The 21,097-nt window shown below is 53.0% G+C and overlaps 1 protein-coding gene across 5 annotated transcripts in view; it reads left to right on the top strand.

Moving 5' to 3' along the window:
• The first annotated feature begins 1,222 nt into the window (after positions 1–1,222).
• Positions 1,223–21,097, top strand: part of agxt2 (alanine--glyoxylate aminotransferase 2) — a 56,137-nt gene continuing 36,262 nt past the window's right edge. For all 5 annotated transcript variants that reach the window (XM_059974048.1, XM_059974049.1, XM_059974051.1 and 2 more), the window contains exons 1-5: positions 1,223–1,376; positions 1,657–1,721; positions 4,005–4,189; positions 16,525–16,648; positions 20,518–20,612. In XM_059974048.1, coding sequence (XP_059830031.1) covers positions 1,283–1,376; positions 1,657–1,721; positions 4,005–4,189; positions 16,525–16,648; positions 20,518–20,612 — 563 coding nt within the window. In that variant the 5' untranslated portion in view covers positions 1,223–1,282. The remainder of the gene's footprint in view (positions 1,377–1,656; positions 1,722–4,004; positions 4,190–16,524; positions 16,649–20,517; positions 20,613–21,097) is intronic.

Here is a 21,097-nt window from a genome sequence, read left to right on the forward strand (position 1 = left end):
ACCCCGACCCGGGGGTGGGGTTCACAGTGGGGGGACACGCCGACCCGGGGGTGTGGTTCATAGTGGGGGACACACCGACCCGGGGTGGGGTTCACAGTGGGGACACAATGACCGGGGGGTGGGGTTCACAGTGGGGACACCCCGACCCTGGGGTGGGATTCACAGTGGGGGACACCCCGACCTGGGGGGTGGGGTTCACAGTGGGGACACCCAGACCCTGGGGTGGGGTTCACAGTGGGGGAAACCCCGACCCGGGGGTCGGGTTCACAGTGGGGACACAATGACCCGGGGGTGGGGTTCACAGTGGGGGAAACCCCGACCCGGGGGTGGGGTTCACAGTGGGGGACACACCGACCCTGGGGCGGGGTTCACAGTGGGGACACCCCGACCCGGGGGTGGGGTTCACAGTGGGGACACCCCGACCCTGGGGTGGGGTTCACAATGGGGGACACCCCGACCCGGGGGCGGTGTTCACAGTGGGGGGGACACCGACCCGGGGGCGGGGTTCACAGTGGGGACACGCCGACCCGGGGGTGGGGTTCACAGTGGGGGACACCCCGACCCGGGGGTGTGGTTCACAGTGGGGGACACCCCGACCCGGGGGTGGGGTTCACAGTGGGGGGACACGCCGACCCGGGGGTGTGGTTCATAGTGGGGGACACACCAACCCGGGGTGGGGTTCACAGTGGGGACACAATGACCGGGGGGTGGGGTTCACAGTGGGGACACCCCGACCCTGGGGTGGGATTCACAGTGGGGGACACCCCGACCTGGGGGGTGGGGTTCACAGTGGGGAAACCCAGACCCTGGGGTGGGGTTCACAGTGGGGGAAACCCCGACCCGGGGGTCGGGTTCACAGTGGGGACACAATGACCCGGGGGTGGGGTTCACAGTGGGGGAAACCCCGACCCGGGGGTCGGGTTCACAGTGGGGACACAATGACCCGGGGGTGGGTTTCACAGTGGGGGACACCCCGACCCGGGGGTGGGTTTCACAGTGGGGACACCCCGACCCGGGGGTGGGGTTTCGAATGGGGAACAACCTCTCCGAGGGGTGGGTTGGAAAGACGAACATATTGCCCCTCACTCTTTCCTCTCCCCCTTTCTCTTGCTCCTTTCCTCTTTCCATCTCCATTCTTCCCCTCCCTCTTGTTTCCACTGCATTTTCTCCCTCAGTGCCGGCTCTCCAATCACCAGTCACCCCTGTCACACCGCCCCCCGCCCGCTGTCCGGACTCCGGCCCCGGCTGGACTTCGCTCCCGCCTCCGCCCTCCTCCGGCACCATGGCCGTCAGAATTCCCTCGCTTCTCGGGGCCCGAATCGGCTCATCGCGGCTCCTCAGCTCCGGGAACGGCGGAGGGCTCGCCGGGCAGCGGGGTAGGTAGAGGGGCAAACCCTTCCTCAACTCCATCCCCTCCCCAACCTCCCTTCTCCCGCACCCTCCGCAGCATCACCTCTCAACCCGCTACAGGTACCCAGAGGGGGAGGACTGGACCCTCTACTCTCACCCTAACCCCCTCAATTACCCCCACATCATCATGCTCACCCCCACACCTCACCCAACCACCCTCAGCCGTCTCCATCCGCACATTGACCAAACCCCCAAACACCCCCACACCCCATTCCCCCGTTCCACACTGACTGCAGCTTCCCACAGGATCAGGAAACTGCCAGGTTGCCCCCCAGCTCCCGGCCTGTGACATCGAGCCGCAGAAATACCAGGTGAGGAGAGAGGGAGGCGACGGGGCAGAGGAAAGGGGCAGGGCAGGAAGGAGGGGGAAGAGACAGAAGGAATGGGGGTGAAGGTGCCAGGATGCGGGAGGGAAGGGGAGGGAGGAGAAAAGGTGAAGTGAAAGAGGAGGTGGGTGAGGGCCTGTGAAAAGGGTGGATGGTGAAGGCGGAGGGGAAGGGGAAAAGGAGTGGGGAGAGATGGCTGGTGTGGAGGGGAGATTTGGGTGGTGAGGAGGTTGGGAGAGTGGAGTGAGAGATCAGGGAGCAGGCAAAGTCTGCAGTGCATTGCCTACAACCTCAACCCCCTCAGACATAGAGTCTGGAGGGTGAGGGGAGAGGGTTCAGAGGGTGGAGGGAGTGGGGAATGAGTTCAGAGGGTGGAGGGTGAGGGGAGAGAGTTCAGAGGGTGGAGGGTGAGGGGAGAGAGTTCAGAGGATGGTGAGGAGAGAGAGTTCAGAGAATGGAGGGAGTGGGGAGAGAGTTCAGAGGGTGGAGGGTGAGGAGAGAGTGTTCAGAGGGTGGAGGGTGAGGGGAATGAGTTCAGAGGGTGGAGGGTGAGGGGAGAGAGTTCAGAGGGTGGAGGGTGAGGAGAGAGTGTTCAGAGGGTGGAGGGAGTGGGGAATGAGTTCAGAGGGTGGAGGGTGAGGGGAGAGAGTTCAGAGGGTGGAGGGAGTGGGGAATGAGTTCAGAGGGTGGAGGGTGAGGGGAGAGAGTTCAGAGGGTGGAGGGAGTGGGGAATGAGTTCAGAGGGTGGAGGGTGAGGAGAGGGTGTTCAGAGGGTGAGGGGAGAGAGTTCAGAGGGTGGAGGGTGAGGAGAGAGTGTTCAGAGGATGGAGGGTGAGGGGAGAGTTCAGAGGATGGAGGGTGAGGGGAGAGAGTTCAGAGGGTGGAGGGAGTGGGGAATGAGTTCAGAGGGTGGAGGGTGAGGAGAGGGTGTTCAGAGGGTGAGGGGAGAGAGTTCAGAGGGTGGAGGGTGAGGGGAGAGTGTTCAGAGGATGGAGGGTGAGGGGAGAGAGTTCAGAGGATGGTGAGGAGAGAGAGTTCAGAGAATGGAGGGAGTGGGGAGAGAGTTCAGAGGGTGGAGGGTGAGGAGAGAGTGTTCAGAGGGTGGAGGGTGAGGGGAATGAGTTCAGAGGGTGGAGGGTGAGGGGAGAGAGTTCAGAGGGTGGAGGGTGAGGAGAGAGTGTTCAGAGGGTGGAGGGAGTGGGGAGAGAGTTCAGAGGGTGGAGGGTGAGGAGAGAGTGTTCAGAGGGTGGAGGGTGAGGGGAATGAGTTCAGAGGGTGGAGGGTGAGGGGAGAGAGTTCAGAGGGTGGAGGGTGAGGAGAGAGTGTTCAGAGGGTGGAGGGAGTGGGGAATGAGTTCAGAGGGTGGAGGGTGAGGGGAGAGAGTTCAGAGGGTGGAGGGAGTGGGGAATGAGTTCAGAGGGTGGAGGGTGAGGGGAGAGAGTTCAGAGGGTGGAGGGAGTGGGGAATGAGTTCAGAGGGTGGAGGGTGAGGAGAGGGTGTTCAGAGGGTGAGGGGAGAGAGTTCAGAGGGTGGAGGGTGAGGAGAGAGTGTTCAGAGGATGGAGGGTGAGGGGAGAGTTCAGAGGATGGAGGGTGAGGGGAGAGAGTTCAGAGGGTGGAGGGAGTGGGGAATGAGTTCAGAGGGTGGAGGGTGAGGAGAGGGTGTTCAGAGGGTGAGGGGAGAGAGTTCAGAGGGTGGAGGGTGAGGGGAGAGTGTTCAGAGGATGGAGGGTGAGGGGAGAGAGTTCAGAGGATGGAGGGTGAGGGGAGAGAGTTCAGAGGGTGGAGGGAGTGGGGAATGAGTTCAGAGGGTGGAGGGTGAGGAGAGAGTGTTCAGAGGGTGGAGGGAGGGGGAGAGAGTTCAGAGGGTGGAGGGTGAGGGGAGAGAGTTCAGAGGATGGTGAGGAGAGAGAGTTCAGAGAATGGAGGGAGTGGGGAGAGAGTTCAGAGGGTGGAGGGTGAGGAAAGAGTGTTCAGAGGGTGGAGGGAGTGGGGAATAAGTTCAGAGGGTGGAGGGTGAGGAGGGAGAGTTCAGAGGGTGGTGAGGGGAGAGAGTTCAGAGGGTGGAGGGAGTGGGGTGAGAGTTCAGAGGGTGGAGGGTGAGGGGAGAGAGTTCACTGGGCTGTGTTCAGTGCCAGATGTTTGGAGAATGAAGATGTTCTTTGGGGTGTCATGGAAGGTGGGGGTGCATTTGGTAGCGGAGTTCGGGGGGTTTTGGGTGCTGATCTGCCAGCACCTCACTATAATGCTGATATGTGTCCTGGAACAGGGCCGGTCCCAGCAGGAGCTGCTCACCCTGAGGAGACGCCACCTCTCACCCTTTGCCTTCACCTATTACCAACGTCCCCTGCTGCTTCACCACGGACATATGCAGTGGGTGTGGGACGCAGACGGACGCCGTTACCTGGACTTCTACGGAGGCGTCGCCACTGTCAGTGTGGGGCACTGTCACCCGTGAGCACTCACACCCTACCCTTCCAGAGGCAGCGCCAGACTGTGGGGAGGCCAGGAGTGCGAGGAAGGGTGATGGGTGGGTTCATGGTTGGGGTCATTAGTGTTGACATGGGGGTATGGCAGGGTGGTTGTAGGTGTAGGTGAAAGGAATGGAGAGATGTATGGACATTTTGTAGAAGGAAGTGGAGGGATATGGACTTTGGGAACATGTGGTGATGTGGATATTATGAATGGGATGTGGACATTGGAAACAAGGTGTATGTGGACGTTGGGAATGAGGGATGTGAACATTGGGAGTGGGGTGGATGTGAACATTGGGAATGGGGTGGATGTGGACATTGGGAATGGGGTGGAAGTGGACATTGGGAATGGGGTGGAAGTGGACATTGGGAATGGGAATGATGTGGACATTCTGAATGGTGGTTATGCGGACATTGGGAATGGGGTGGATGTGAACATTGAGAATGGGGTGGATGTGGACATTGGGAACTGGGTGGATGTGGACATTGGGAACTGGGTGGATGTGGACATTGGGAATGGGATGGATGTGGACATTGGGAATGGGGTGGATGTGGACATTGTGAACTGGGTGGATGTGGACATTGTGAACTGGGTGGATGTGGACATTGGGAATGGGGTGGATGTGGACATTGGGAATGGGGTGGATGTGAACATTGGGAATGGGGTGGATGTGGACATTGGGAATGAGGTGGATGTGGACATTGGGAACTGGGTGGATGTGAACATTGGGAATGAGGTGCGTGAACATTGGGAATGAGGTGCATGTGAACATTGGGAACTGGGTGGATGTGAACATTGGGAATGAAGTGGATGTGAACATTGGGAATGAGGTGGATGTGAACATTGGGAACTGGGTGGATGTGAACATTGGGAACTGGGTGGATGTGAACATTGGGAACGGGGTGGATGTGACGTTGGGAACGGGGTGGATGTGGACATTGGGAACGGGGTGGATGTGGACATTGGGAACGGGGAATGTGGACATTGGGAACGGGGTGGTTGTAGACGTTGGGAACGGGGTGGATGTGAACGTTGGGAACGGGGTGGATGTGTACGTTGGGAACGGGGTTGTTGTGAACGTTGGGAACGGGGTGGATGTGGACATTGGGAACAGGGTGGATGTGGACATTGGGAACGGGGTGGATGTGGACATTGGGAATGGGGTAAATGTGGACATTGGGAACGGGGTGGATGTGGACATTGGGAACGAGGTGGTTGTGGACATTGGGAACGGAGTGGATGTGGACATTGGGAATGGAGTGGATGGGGTTGGGAATTGGGTGTATGTGGACATTGGAATTGTGTGTTGATGAGGACATTGGGAATGAGGGAATATGGAATGAGGTAATATGGATACTTGGGGAAGGTAGGTCCATTGAGAGAGGGAAACACAATGGGGAATGGTGAGATGGGGGAATACGAGATATTGAAGTTCACTTCTGCAGGTTGGAAATGTTGTTGATCCAACCAGAGTGTGGCTTCATCTCGACAGTAGAGGAGGCCATGGACTGACACGTCAGATGGGAATAAGAAGTGGAATTAAAATGAAAGAGCACTTTCGGTAATGACTTCATCCCCCTTCACCATTCCCATCCACATTTCCATTTCCCTCTTTCACCTCATCTCCTTATCTGCCCATCACCTCCCTCTGGCGCTCCTCCCCATTTTCTTCCTTTCATGGGCTTCTGCCCTACCCTATCAGATTCCCCCTGATCCTGCCCAGTATCTCTTTCACCAATCAACTTCCCAGCTCCTTACTTCATCCTTCCCCATCCTGATCTTCTTGTCTCCTGTCCTGATGAAGGCAATCGGCTGAAAGCATTGATTGTACTCTTTTCCGTAGATGCTGCCTGATCTGCTGAGTTCCTCCAACATTTTCACAAAGGGGGACATGGACATTGGGACTAGGGGGGGATGTGGGCATTGGGAATGGGGTGTGAGAAGGACACTGAGAACTGGGATGTGAACATTGGGAATGGGGGCTGTGAACATTGACAATAAGGGGTGATGTGGATATTTGGAATAGGCGGGATATGGACATTGGGAATTGGGAGATGCGGTAATTGATATAGGGTGTGTTTGGGCATTGGGAAAGGGCATTGATAGTAACATTGGAATGTGTGGTAATGTTTACATTAGGAACGGGGATGAATATGGAAGTTGGGAATGCGGTCATTGGTAATGCTGGTGGTGTGGAATGAGGGGATGACATTGGGAATTGGGTGTGATATGTATATTAGGAATGGGGATGATGTTGATACTGGGAATAGTGTTGATGTTGACATTGGAAAAGGGAATGATGTTGACATGGGCAAAAGGGGTGAAATTGACATTCTGTATGGGGGTTATGTTGACATTGGGAATGGGGGTGATGTGGACATTGGGAATGGGGATGATGTGGACATTGGGAATGGGGATGATGTGGACTTTGGGAATGAGGGTGATGTGGACATTGTGATTGGTAGTGATGTGGACATTGAGAACAGGTAATGTGGACATAGAGAATGTGTCGATGTGGACCTTGGGAATGTTGTGATGAGGACATTGGGAATGGGTGGAGAAAAACATTGGCTGTTGGGGGTGAGAACATTGGAAATAAGGAGATGTTATATTTTGGAATGGTGAATGATATGATCATTGGGAATGGGTCGATGTATACATTGTGAATATGGGACATGGACATTAAGAATGAGGTGATGTGAATATTGGGAATTGGGGGTAAGAGAGCTTTCGGAATGGGGAGGTGTTATTTGGGAATGGGGTGTGGTGTGCACATTGGGAAGGGCGGTGATGTGACATTGCAAATATGTGGTGATGTGTACATTGGGAATGATGATGAAGACATTGGGAACGCAAGGATGTCAACATTGGGAATGGGTTGATGTGGGCATTGGGAATAGGGTGATGGGGATATTAGGAACAGGGGTATAGAATTGGGAATGGGGAGGAGTGGACATTGTTTTGGGGTATTATGGACATTGACAATTGAGGGTGATGTGGATATGGGGAACTTGGAGAGATGTGGACATTGAGAAAGGGTGGATGTGGACATTGGGAATGGTGATGATGTTGACATTGGGAATAGGGGTGATGTTGACATTGGGATGGGAATGATGTGGACATTGGGAATGGGGGGAAGACATGGGGAATTGTGAGTTGTGGTATTTGGGAATGGGGTGTGATGTGCACATTCAGAATGGAGATGATATTGATGCTAGGAATAGTGGTGATATGGACATTGATAATGGTGGTGACGTGGACATTGGGAATGGGAATGATGTGGACATTCTGAATGGTGGTTATGCGGACATTGGGAATGGTGAAGATGTGAACATTGGGAAAGGGGGTGGTGTGGATATTGGAAATGGGGGTGATGTGGACATTGGGAATGGGGGATGACATTGGGAATTGGGAGATGAGGTATTTGGGAATGGGGAGTGATGTGCAGATTGGGAAATGAGATGATGTTGATACTGGGAACAGGGTTGATGTTGACATTGGGAATGCGGATGATGTTGACATTGGGAAAGGGCATGATGTTGACATTGGGAATGGACGTGATATTGACATTGGGAATAGTGGTGATGTGGACATTGGGAATTGGAATGATGTGGACATTGAATGGAGGTGATGTGGACTTTGGAAATGGGGATAATGTGCACATTGGGAATAGGTGTGATGTGGATATTGGGAATGGGGATGATGTGGAAATTGGTAATGGGTTGATGTGGAAATTCTGGATGGTAGTGATGTGGACATTGGGAATGGGGGTGTTGTGGACATTGGGAATGAGGGGATGACATTGGGAATTGGGAGATGTGGACATTGGGAATTGGGGTGATTTTGACATTGGGAATGGGGGTGATGTGGACATTGGGAATGGGAAATGTGACATTGGGAATGGGGGTGATGTGGACATTGGGAATGTGGATGATGTGGACATTGGGAATGGGGGTGATGTGGACATTGGGAATGGGGGTGATGTGGACATTGGGAATGGGGGTGATGTGGACATTGGGAATGGGGATGATGTTTGCTTTGGGAATAGGGAATGTGGACTGGAAGTGGGGTGTGAGAAGGACATTGAGAATGGGGGAATGTGGACATTATGAATGCGTAGTGTTGTTGACATTGAGAATTGGGATGTGGATGTTGGGAATTGAGGATAGGAACATTGGGAATGGGGGCCGTGAACATTGTCAATAAGGGTGATGTGGACCATGTGAATGTGGGGATGTTGAGATTGGGAATGGGGAATGTGAACATTGTGAATGGTGGTGATGTGGACATTGTGAATGGTGAGTTTTGGGTCCCTTATCTTAGTGAGGATGTGCTGTAACTGGAGAGGGTTCAAAGGAGTTTCACAAAAATGATTCCAGGATTGAATGGCTTGTCATATGAAGAGTGTTAAATGGCTCTGGGCCTGTATTCACTAGAATTCAGAAGAATGAGGGGTGACCTAATTGAAACCTATCGAATAATGAAAGGCCTTGAGAGAGTGGATGTTTCCTATGGTGGAGTGTCTAGGATCAGAGGACACAGCCGCAGAATAGAATGGCGTCTTGTTAGAATGGAGATGAGGAGCAATTTCCTTAGCCAGCGAGTGGTGAACCTGTGGAATTCTTTGCCCCAGGCAGCTGTGGAGGCCAAGTCTTTATTATATTTAAGGTAGAGTTTGATAGATTCTAGATTGGTCAGGGCATGAAGGGCTACGGGGAGAAGGCAAGAGATTGTGCGAAGAGGAAAATTGGATCAGCATGATGAAATGGTGGAGCAGACTCGATGGGCCAAATGGCAAAATTCTGCTCCTAGGTCTATGATCTTATCACATCACATACAGAGAGCAACTAAAAAAATCAATTGAAGGGAAAAGATGAAATATGAAAGCAAGCCAGCAAATAATATCAAAATGGATAGTAAATGCTTTTTCAAGTATATAAAAGATAAAGAGAGATGAGAGTGGATATAGGATCACTAGAAAGTGATGCAGGAGAAATAATATTGGGGAGAAGGAGATGACAGATGAACTAAATGAGTATCTTGCATCAGTCTTCACTGTGGAAGACACCAGCAGTGAGCCAGATGTAGTGTGTGAAGGAAGAGAAGTGGGTGCAGTTACTACTATGAGGGAGAAGGTGCTCAAAAAGCTGAAAGACCTAAGGGTATTTCAGTCATCTTGACCAGATAAAATGCACCCTTGGGTTCTGAAAGAGGTTGCGGTAGAGATTGTGGCAGCATTAGCAATAATCTTTCAAAAATCATTGGACTCAGAGCCAGAGGACTAGAAAATTGCAAATGTCACTCCACTCTTTAAGAAAGGAGGAAGGCAGCAGAAAGGAAATTATAGACCAGTTAGCCTGACCTCAGTGATTGGGAAGATGTTAGAGTCAATTGTTAAGGATGAGGTGATGGAGTACTTGGTGACACAGGACAAGATAGTACAAAGTCAGCACGGTTTCCTTCAGGGAAAATCCTGCCAAACGAACCTGTTAGAATTCTTTTAGGAGATTACAAGTAGGAGAGATAAAGGGGATGTGGTATATTAGGACCTTCAGAAGGCCTTTAGCAAGGTGCCACACATGAGACTGCTTACCAAGAGCCCGTGGTATTACAGGTAAGTTTCTAACATGGTTGGAGAATTGGCTGATTGGTAAGAGGCCACGAGTGGGAATAAAAGGATCCTTTTCTGGTTGGTTACCAGTGATAGTGATGTTCTGCAAGTGTCAATGTTGAGGTCACTTCTTTTTATGTTGTATATAGGTAGGAGCTAGATAGGTATCGTATGGATAGGGGAGTCAAGGGATATAGGGACAAGGCAGGAACCGGGTATTGATAGTAATTGATCAGCCATGATCTCAAAATGGCAGTGCAGGCTCAAAGGGCTGAATGGTCTACTTCTGCACCTATTGTCTATTGTCTATAAATGATTTAGATGATGGAATAGATGGCTTTGTTGCTAAGTTTGCAGATGATACAATGATTGGTGGAGGGGCAGATAGTGTTAAGGAAACAGATAGAATGCAGAAGGAATTAGATGGATTAGGAGACTGGGCCGGAAAGTGAGAAATGAAATATAATGTTGGAAAATGCTTGGTCATACACTTTGGTAGTAGAAATAAATGTGTGGACTATTTTATAAACAGGGAGAAAATCCAAAAATCTGAGATGCAGAGGGGCTTGGGAGTCCTTGTGACTTCAGGACAGCCTAATGGTTAACTTGCAGGTAGAGTCAGTGGTGAGGAAGGCAAATACAATGTCAGCATTCATTTCAAGAGGTCAAGAATACAAGAGCAGAGATGTGATGCTGAAGCTTTATAAGGCACTGGTGAGGCCTCACCTTGAGTATTGTGACAGGTTTGGGCTCCTCATCTTAAAAAAGATGTGCTGGCATTGGAGAGGGTCCAGAGGAGGTTCACAAGGATAATTCCAGGAATGAAAGGAATACGTTTGATGGCTCTGGGTCTGTACTCATTGGAATTTAAAAGAATGAGGGGGGATCTCATTGAAACATTTTGAATGTTGAAAGATCTAGACAGAGTAGATGTGGAAAGGATGTTTCCCATGGTGGGAGAGTCTAGGACAAGAGGGCACAGCCTCAGGATAGAGGGGTGTTCTTTCAAAACAGAGATATGGAGAAATTTCTTTAGCCAGAGGGTGGTAAATTTGTGGAATTTTTTGCTACTTGCAGCTGTGGAGGCCAGGTCGTTGGGTGTATTTAAGGCAGAGCTTGATAGGACAGGGCATCAAAGGCTACGAGGAGAAGGCCAGGAACTGGGTTTGTGGAGGAGATGGAAAGAAGGATCAGCCATGATTGAATAGTGGAGCAAACTCAATGGGCCAAATGGCCTAATTTCTCCTCCTATGTCTTATGGTCAATTGTCAAAAACTGCTGACAATATGTCAAGTGAGGCTTCATCCTTGCTTTATAAAGTCTCAACATTATATGCTTGCTTTTATATCCTAGTCTTCTTGAAATGAACGCTAACACTGCATTTGTCTTTCTCACCACAGACTCAACCTGCAAATTAACTTTTACAGAACCTGCACAAGGATTCCCAAATCCCTTTGTGCCGCAGATTTTTTTTTGTATTTTCACTCCATTTAGAAAATAGTCAACCCTTTCATTTCTTCCACCAAAGTGCATGACCATACACTTCCCGACACTATTCTATCTGCCATTTCTTTGCCCATTCTCTTAATCTAAGTTCTTCTGTAGTCTTTCTACTTCCTTAAAACGACCTTCCCCTCCACCTATCTTCATATTGTCTGCAAACTTTGCAACAAACCCATCTATTCAATCAACTAAATCATTGCCATATAACATAAAAAGAATTGGTCACCAACACAGACCATTGTGAACATCACTAGTCACCGGCAACCAACCAGAAAAGGCTCCCTTTATTTCCACTCTTTGCCTCCTGCCAATCAGCAAGTTTTACCCATTCTAGTATCTTGTAATCTCATTTGTGGGACCTTGTCAAAGGCCTTCTGAAAATCCGTGTATGCAACTTCAACGGTTTCTCCTTTGTCCATCCTGCTTGTTATTTCTTCAAAAAATTCCAACAGGTTTGTCCAGCAAAAGTTAACAAATTTCATGTTACATGCTGGTGATAATAAACATGATTCTGATTCAGCAAGATTTTCCCTTGAGGAAACCATGCCGACTGTGGCTAGTTTTATCACATGCCTCCAAGTACCCTGAAACTCATCCACAGTTCATCTGCTATTTTGTTGACGCCATTACTAACTCTCTAGCATCATTTTCCAGTGGTCCAATATCCACTCTCACCTCTCTTTTTCACCTTATGTATCTGAAGAAACTTTGCTATCATCTTTAATATTATTGGCTAGCTTACTTTCATATTCCATCCTTAAGTTCTTAATGACTTTTTTAGTTGCCTTCTGTTGGTTTTTAAAAGCTTCCCAATTGTCTAACTTCCCACTGATTTTTGCTGTTATATGTTCTCTCTTTGGCTTTGACTTATCTTGTCAGCCACGATTGTGTCATCTTTCCTTGAGAATACCGTACTTCCTCCTCTTTGGCATGTATATGTCCTGTTCCTTCTGAATTGCTTCCAGAAATTCCAGCCATTGCTGCTCGGAGAACTCTGAGACCTTCAGTGTCCCTGACAACAACAACTGTGAGAAGTGCATCCAGCTGCAGCTTCTAACAAACCACATTACGGAGTTGGAGCTGGAACTGGATGAACTCCAGATCATTCAGGAGGCTGAGGAGGTGGTAGATAGGACATATAGAGAGGTAGCTACACCCAAGGTGCAGGACATAGGAAACTGGGTGACAGTCAGGAAGGGGGAAGGGGTTAAGGAGCCAGTGCAGAGTATCCTGTGGCCATCCCTCTCAACAACAGGTACATCACTTTGGATACTGTCGGAGGAGGGGGAGGGGTGGGATGATCTAACAGAGGAATGATGGAGGAACTCAGCAGATAGGACATATAGAGAGGTAGCTACACCCAAGGTGCAGGACATAGGAAACTGGGTGACAGTCAGGAAGGGGGAAGGGGTTAAGGAGCCAGTGCAGAGTATCCTGTGGCCATCCCTCTCAACAACAGGTACATCACTTTGGATACTGTCGGAGGAGGGGGAGGGGTGGGATGATCTAACAGAGGAATGATGGAGGAACTCAGCAGGCCAGGCAGCATCAATGGAAAAACGTACAGTTGATATTTCAGGCCAAAACCCTTCAGCAGGATTGGAGAAGGAAGATGAGGTTATGCCTGCCTTCTTGTTGGCTACGTGAAACAGTCCATGTTCCAAGCTGACACTGGGACCAACCCCACTTTTCCCATCAACAACTGCATTGGCGCTGCTTCCTGAACCCATGCTGGGCTCATCAACTTCATCAACTTTGCCTCCAACTTCTACCCAGCTCTCAAATTTACCTGGTCCATTTCTGACACCTCCCTCCCTTTTCTCGATCTTACTGTCTCTATCTCCGGAGACAGCTTATCTACTGATGTCTGTTAGAAACCTATGGACTCACAGCTACCTGGACTGTACCTCTTCCCACCCTGTTACTTGTAAAAACGCCTTTCTCTTCTCTCAATTCCTCTATGTCCGCAGAATCTCTTCTCAGGGTGAAGCTTTCATTCTAGAAAGAAGGAGATGTCCCCCTTTTTTAAAGTAAGGGGCTTCCCTTCCTCCATCATCAACGTTCCCCTCAAGTGCACCTCTTCCATTTCATGCACGTCTGCTGTCACCCCATTCTCCTGCCACCCTACCAAGGATAGGGTTCCTCTTGTCCTCACCTACCACCCAACCAGCCTCCATGTTCATCACATAATTCTCTGTAATTCAACCATTTCCAACAGGATCCCACCACCAAGCACATCTTTCCCTCCCCACCCACTTTCTGCAGGGATTGCTCCCTACGCAACTCCTTTATCCATTCGTTCCTCCTCACTGATCTCCCTCCTGACACTTATCCTTGGAAGCAGAACAAGTTCTACACCTGCCCCTACACCTCCTCGCTCACCACCATTCAGAGCCCTAAACAGTGTGTTTAGGGTGTACCCTCCTGTAACTCGGTGAGACCTGATGTAGATTGGGAGACCGAGCACCCATGCTCCGTCTGCCAGAACAAGCTGGATCTCCCAGTGGCCACTCATTTTAATTCCACTTCCCATTCCCATATGTCAGTCCACGGCCTCCTCTATTGTCATGATGAGGTCACACTCAGGTTGGAGGAACAACACCTCATATTCTGTCTGGGCATGAACATGGATTTCCAAAACTTCCTGTAATGACCCCACCCCTTCACCATTTCTCATCCCCTTTTCCCTCTCTCACTTTATCTCTTTGCCCACCAGTCACCTCCCTCTGGTGCTCCTCTCTCCTTTTCTTTCTTCCATGGCCTTCTGTCCTCACCTATCAGACTCCCCGTTCTCCAGTCCTGCATCTCATTCGGCAATCAGCTTCCCAGTTATTTACTTCTCCCCCCCCCCCCACCTTTTAAATCTATCCCTCAGCTTTTTTCCTCCAGTCCTGCTGAAGGGTCTCGGCCCGAAAAGTCGACTGTACTTTTTTCCATAGATGCTGCCTGGCCTGCTGAGCATCTCCAGCACTTTGAGTGTGTTACACTTGGATTTCCACCATCCCCTGTTTGGAGAGGAAACTCACACTGGACAAGTCTCCGGCACTGACTCTGCCTCTGTGACTGTGAACAGAAGGGGAGAGGAGGCGCACTGTGGTAATAGGGAGTTCGGAAATGGGCAGGAGGTTCTGTTACCTGGATTGCAGCTTGTTAAACATCCTCCTGTGGGACCTTGTCAAAGGCCTACTGAAGATCAACTTTCCTGCCTCTATCCCTTTCATAATTTTACATGTTTCTATAAGATCTCCTCTCAGTCTTCTGAATTCCAGCGAGTACAGTCCGAGGTGACTCAATCTCTCCTCACAGTCTGACCCCTCATGTCTGGAATCAACCTGGTGAACCTCCTCTGCACCGCCTCCGAAACCAATATATCCTTTCTCAAGTAAGGAGACCAGGACTGCACCCAGTACTCCAGGTGCGGCCTCACCAGTACCCCGTACAGTTGCAGCGTAACCTCCCTGCTCTTAATGAAGGCCGAGTGGGGGTTTTGCAATGAAGGCCAACATTCCATTTGCCTTCTTGATAGCCTGCTGCACCTGCAAACCGACCTTTTGTGATTCATACACGAGCATTCCCATCCCTCTTTTACAATTCAAATAATCTGATCTTCCATTTTCCCTTCCAAAGTGGATGACCTCGCATTTACCAACATTGTACTCCATCTGCCGGACGCTTGCCCACTCACCTATCTATATCTCCCTGCAGACTCTCCGTATCTTCTGCACTATTTGCTTTTTCACTCAATTTAGTATCATCAGCAAACTTAGATACACTACACTCAGTCCCCTCTTCCAGATCGTTAATTTATATCGTGACAGTTGCAGGCCCAGCACCGAACCCTGCGGCACGCCGCTCACCACTGATTGACAACCAGAGTAGCACCTGTGTATCCCAACTCTCTGCTTTCTATTAGATAACCAATCCTCTATCCATGCTAATACATCACCCCAACTCTGTGCCCCCTTATCTTATGGATAAGTCTTTAAAGCGGCACCTTATCGAACGCCTTCTGGAAATCCCAGTAAATAACATCCACCTGTTCCCCTCTAACCATTGTACTTGTTATATCCTCAAAGAACTCCAGTAAACAGGACCTGCCTTTGCTGAATCCATGCTGCGTCTGCCTGACGGATCCATTTCTTTCCAGATGCCTCACTATTTCTTCTTTAATGACAGCTTCAAGCATTTTCCCAACTAATTGGCCTATAGTTACCTGCCTTTTGCCTCCATCCTTTTTTGAACAGTGGCGTGACATTCGCCTTCTTCCAATCTGCCAGGATCTGCCCAGAGTCCAGAGAATTTTGGTTAATTATCACCAAAGCCTCTACTATAATTTCTGCCATTTCTTTCAGTATCTGGGATGCATTCCATCAGGACCAGGGGACTTGTCTCTTTTCAGGCCCACAAGTTTTCTCAGCCTTACCTCTTTAGTGATCAGTATTGTATCGAGGTCCTCACCTCCCATCACATCCATAACATCTCTCTTTGGCATGATAGACGTGTCAACTGTAGTCTCACCCAACTTTGGCGGAAAAAAGCCTGCTTGCATTTACCCTATCTACACCACTGATAATTTTGAAAACCGGAAATTATTTCCTAAAATAAATTACATCACACTTTGAGTCATACACAACGGAAAAGACCCTTCGGCCAACAGGTCCATACTGACTAATCTGCCAAGCTCCATGCAGTTCTTCGGGAAAGTGCATCCGAATGTGCTATGGTCGGGTACCCAGAGGGTGTTCTCAGAGAGAGAGGCAGGCTGCCAGGGTCAAAGGGCTGGGAACGTTTTGTTTTCCAACGGGACCTGTGGAGGGTGCGCAAGGTGAATGAACATTGACGAGCTCAGGGGGTGGACAGTTTTGTGTATGTGTGTGTGTGTGTGTGTGTGTGTGTGTGTGTGTGTGTGTGTGTGTGTGCATGTGTCTGTGTGTGTGTGTGTCTCTCTCTCTCTGTGTTTGCGTGTGTGCATGTGTCTGTGTGTGCATCTGTGTCTCTGTGTGTGTGTGTGTGTGTGTGTGCGCGCGCGTCTGTGTCTGTGTGTGTGTCTCTCTCTCTCTCTCTGTTTGCGTGTGTGCATGTGTCTGTGTGTGCATCTGTGTCTGTGTCTGTGTGTGTGTGTGTGTGTGTCTCTCTCTGTGTTTGCGTGTGTGCATGTGTCTGTGTGTTATCCCTCAGTGCCGGGCTCTGTTCCCTGCAGGAAGGTGACAGCGGCAGGCCGGGAGCAGTTGGCGCACCTGTGGCACACCACCAACATCTACATGCACCCTGGCACCGGACCGTACATGGAAAGGCTCTGCTCCACCCTACCCCATCCGCTGCAGGTGAGGTCAAAACCCCCAGTCAGCCTTCTCACCCCTTGTTCCCAGCAAACCTCACCTGGCCACCTCTCCCCTTGGACCCTGGGAATGAGGGTGGGGGCTGGACTCTGGGATACGGTGGGGGTGTATAGGGTCCAGACTCACCCCGTGCACTGGGAGCGATTGAGTCAGTGTTGGTGTTATGTGGATTAGGTTGGGGGGTTGGTTGGAGGCAGGTATTGGGGGGTGGACTGGTGGGGTGAAGAGGTAGAGTAGTGGTTATTTTGGGAAGGAGGGATGGGTTGGGTTTTGGGAGGGAAGGGGAGTATGGGTGGGGAATGAGGGATGGGAGGGGTTTAGTGGGGGTTGTGGGTTGGTGGGGGGTTTGTCAATTGGTGGACAGGGTGGGGGTTGTGGATCGATGGACTGGGTGGGGGTTTGTTTTGGGGAGGGGAGGGTGTATGGGTGGGGAATGAGGGATGGGAGGGGTTTGGTGGGAAGGTTGTGGATCGGTGGAGACTGGGGGATTGATCTGGGGGGTGTGGATCAGTGGAGGGTGGGGTTTTGGTCTGGGGGGTGTGGATCGGTGGAGGGTGGGGGTTTGGTCTGGGGGGGGTGTGGATTGGTGGAGGGTGGGGGTTTGGTCTGGGGGGGTGTGGATCAGTGGAGGGTGGGGGTTTGGTCTGGGGGGTGTGGATCAGTGGAGGGTGGGGGTTTGGTCTGGGGGGGTGTGGATCAGTGGAGGGTGGGGGGTGTGGATCGGTGGAGGGTGGGGGTTTGGTCTGGGGGGGTGTGGATCAGTGGAGGGTGGGGGGTGTGGATCGGTGGAGGGTGGGGGTTTGGTCTGGGGGGGTGTGGATCAGTGGAGGGTGGGGGTTTGGTCTGGGGGTTGTGGATCGGTGGAGGGTGGGGGTTTGGTCTGGGGGGGTGTGGATCAGTGGAGGGTGGGGGTTTGGTCTGGGGGGTGTGGATCGGTGGAGGGTGGGGGTTTGGTCTGGGGGGGTGTGGATCAGTGGAGGGTGGGGGGTGTGGATCAGTGGAGGGTGGGGGTTTGGTCTGGGGGGGTGTGGATCAGTGGAGGGTGGGGGTTTGGTCTGGGGGGGTGTGGATCAGTGGAGGGTGGGGGTTTGATCTGGGGGTTGTGGATCAGTGGAGGGTGGGGGTTTGGTCTGGGGGGGTGTGGATCAGTGGAGGGTGGGGGTTTGGTCTGGGGGGGTGTGGATCAGTGGAGGGTGGGGGTTTGGTCTGGGGGGTGTGGATCAGTGGAGGGTGGGGGTTTGGTCTGGGGGGTGTGGATCAGTGGAGGGTGGGGGTTTGATCTGGGGGTTGTGGATCAGTGGAGGGTGGGGGTTTGGTCTGGGGGTGTGGATCAGTGGAGGGTGGGGGTTTGATCTGGGGGTTGTGGATCAGTGGAGGGTGGGGGTTTGGTCTGGGGGTGTGGATCAGTGGAGGGTGGGGGTTTGATCTGGGGGTTGTGGATCAGTGGAGGGTGGGGGTTTGGTCTGGGGGGGTGTGGATCGGTGGAGGGTGGGGGTTTGGTCTGGGGGTGTGGATCGGTGGAGGGTGGAGGTTTGGTCTGGGGGGTGTGGATCTGTGGAGGGTGGGGGTTTGGTCTGGGGGGGTGTGGATCAGTGGAGGGTGGGGGTTTGGTCTGGGGGGGTGTGGATCAGTGGAGGGTGGGGGTTTGGTCTGGGGGGGTTGATTGGTGGAGGGTGGGGGTTTGGTCTGGGGGGTGTGGATCAGTGGAGGGTGGGTGGTGTGGATCGGTGGAGGTGGGGGTTTGGTCTGGGGGTGTGGATTGGTGGAGGGTGGGGGTTTGGTCTGGGGGGTGTGGATCGGTGGAGGGTGGGGGTTTGGTCTGGGGGGTGTGGATCAGTGGAGGTGGGGGTTTGGTCTGGGGGTGTGGATCAGTGGAGGGTGGGGGTTTGGTCTGGGGGGGTGTGGATCAGTGGAGGGTGGGGGTTTGGTCTGGGGGGGTGTGGATCAGTGGAGGGTGGGGGTTTGGTCTGGGGGTAGTGGATCAGTGGAGAGTGGGGGTTTGGTCTGGGGGTGTGGGTTGGTGGAGGGTGGGGGTTTGGTCTGGGGGTGTGGATCAGTGGAGGGTGGGGGTTGTGGATCAGTGGACGGTGTGTGTTTGGTCTGGGGGGGTTGTGGAGGGTGGGGGGTTTGTGGATTGGTGGTCTGGGGTGGGTTGTGGATCAGTGAAGGGTGTGTGTTTGGTCTGGGGGGGTTGTGGAGGGTGGGGGGTTTGTGGATTGGTGGTCTGGGGTGGGTTGTGGATCAGTGAAGGGGGGTGTTTGGTCTGTGGGGGTTGTGGAGGGTGGGGTGTGTGGATCGTTGGACTGGGTGGGGGTTTGGTCTGGGGGTGTTGTGGAGGGTGGGGTGTGTGGATCGTTGGACTGGGTGGGGGTTTGGTCTGGGGGTGTTGTGGTGGGGGGGTTTGTGGATCAGTGAAGGGGGGTGTTTGGTCTGGGGGGTTTGTGGATCGGTGGTCTGGGGGGGTTGTGGAGGGTGGGGGGTGTGGATTGGTGGACTGGGCGTGGCTTTGGTCTGGGGGGTTGTGGATCGATGGAGGGTAGGGGTTGTGGAGGGTGGGGTGTGTGGATCGGTGGACTGGGTGGGGGTTTGGTCTGGGGGGGTTGTGGAGGGTGGGGTGTGTGGATCGGTGGACTGGGTGGGGGTTTGGTCTGGGGGGGTTGTGGAGGGTGGGGGTGTGTTTCGGTGGACAGTGGGGTTTGGTCTGGGGGGGTTGTGGAGGGTGGGGTGTGTGGATCGGTGGACTGGGTGGGGGTTTGGTCTGGGGGGGTTGTGGAGGGTGGGGGTGTGTTTCGGTGGACTGGGGTTTGGTCTGGGGGGGTTGTGGAGGGTGGGGTGTGTGGATCGTTGGACTTGGTGGGGGTTTGGTCTGGGGGGGTTGTTGAGGGTGGGGTGTGTGGATCGTTGGACTGGGTGGTGGTTTGGTCTGGGGGGGTTGTGGAGGGTGGGGGTGTGTTTCGGTGGACTGTGGGGTTTGGTCTGGGGGGGTTGTGGAGGGTGGGAGGTTTGTGGATCGGTGGACTGGGTGGGGGTTTGGCCTGGGGGGGTTGTGGAGGGTGGGGTGTGTGGATCGTTGGACTTGGTGGGGGTTTGGTCTGGGGGGGTTGTGGAGGGTGGGGCGTGTGGTTCGGTGGACTGGGTGGGGGTTTGGTCTGGGTGGGTTGTGGAGGGTGGGGGTGTGTTTCGGTGGACAGTGGGGTTTGGTCTGGGGGGGTTGTGGAGGGTGGGGGTGTGTTTCGGTGGACTGTGGGGTTTGGTCTGGGGGGGTTGTGGAGGGTGGGGGGGTTGTGGATCAGTGAAGGGGGGTGTTTGGTCTGGGGGGGTTGTGGAGGGTGGGGATGTGGATCGGTGGACTGGGTGGGGGTTTGGTCTGGGGGGGTTGTGGAAGGTGGGGGTGTGTTTCGGTGGACTGTGGGGTTTGGTCTGGGGGGGTTGTGGATCAGTGAAGGGGGGTGTTTGGTCTGGGGGGGTTGTGGAGGGTGGGGATGTGGATCGGTGGACTGGGTGGGGGTTTGGTCTGGGGGGGTTGTGGAGGGTGGGGGTGTGTTTCGGTGGACTGGATGGGGGTTTGGTCTGGGGGGGTTGTGGAGGGTGGGGGTGTGTTTCGGTGGATGGTGGGGGTTTGGTCTGGGGGGGTTGTGGAGGGTGTGGGTGTGTTTCGGTGGACGGTGGGGTTTGGTCTGGGGGGGTGTTTCGGTGGACGGTGGGGTTTGGTCTGGGGGGGTTGTGGAGGGTGGGGGTGTGTTTCGGTGGACGGTGGGGTTTGGTCTGGGGGGGTTGTGGAGGGTGGGGGTGTGTTTCGGTGGACGGTGGGGTTTGGTCTGGGGACGGGTACTGACGGTTACCGACTGTGGCAGGTGGTTTTTCTGGTGAACAGCGGTTCTGAGGCGAATGACCTCGCCATGCTCCTTGCCAGGCTCCACACGGGAAATCACAGCTTCATCACCCTCAGGTGAGACTCTCCCCCTCGGGCACGGGAGGGGTATGGAATGGGGAGGAGGAGGGAGGGTGTGTGTGAGGATAAGGGGTTGAAGAGTGGGAACGGGGTGGAAGGGAAAGGGTGGGAGTTGAGTGTGGAGGGGAGGGGTAAAGGATGGAGGGGAGAAGAGGGAAAGGTGGGGAGGAGAGGGGGTTCAGAGAGCTTGGACTGGAGGAGCAGGATTGGGAATGAGAAGTGAATAGGCGAGGGAGGGTGATGTGCATAGAGGAATGAGTGGGTGAGGAGGGTGGAGGGTTGGGGAGTGCTATTATGGCAGGGACAGTGATATTTTGAGACTGACTGTGATGACATGGGCTGGAACCTGTGCATTCAGTGGACGTTTCCTTCAGATGTGTCCGAGGTCACCGACTCCGAGCCGTCCCATTCCATCAGCCAGTTTATGTCGTGCTCATGGTATTCTGTTCATCATCCACAAAATTTAAAATGATGGCTGGTGA

Source organism: Hypanus sabinus, chromosome 7 (assembly GCF_030144855.1).
Source record: "Hypanus sabinus isolate sHypSab1 chromosome 7, sHypSab1.hap1, whole genome shotgun sequence".
NCBI lineage: Eukaryota > Metazoa > Chordata > Chondrichthyes > Myliobatiformes > Dasyatidae > Hypanus > Hypanus sabinus.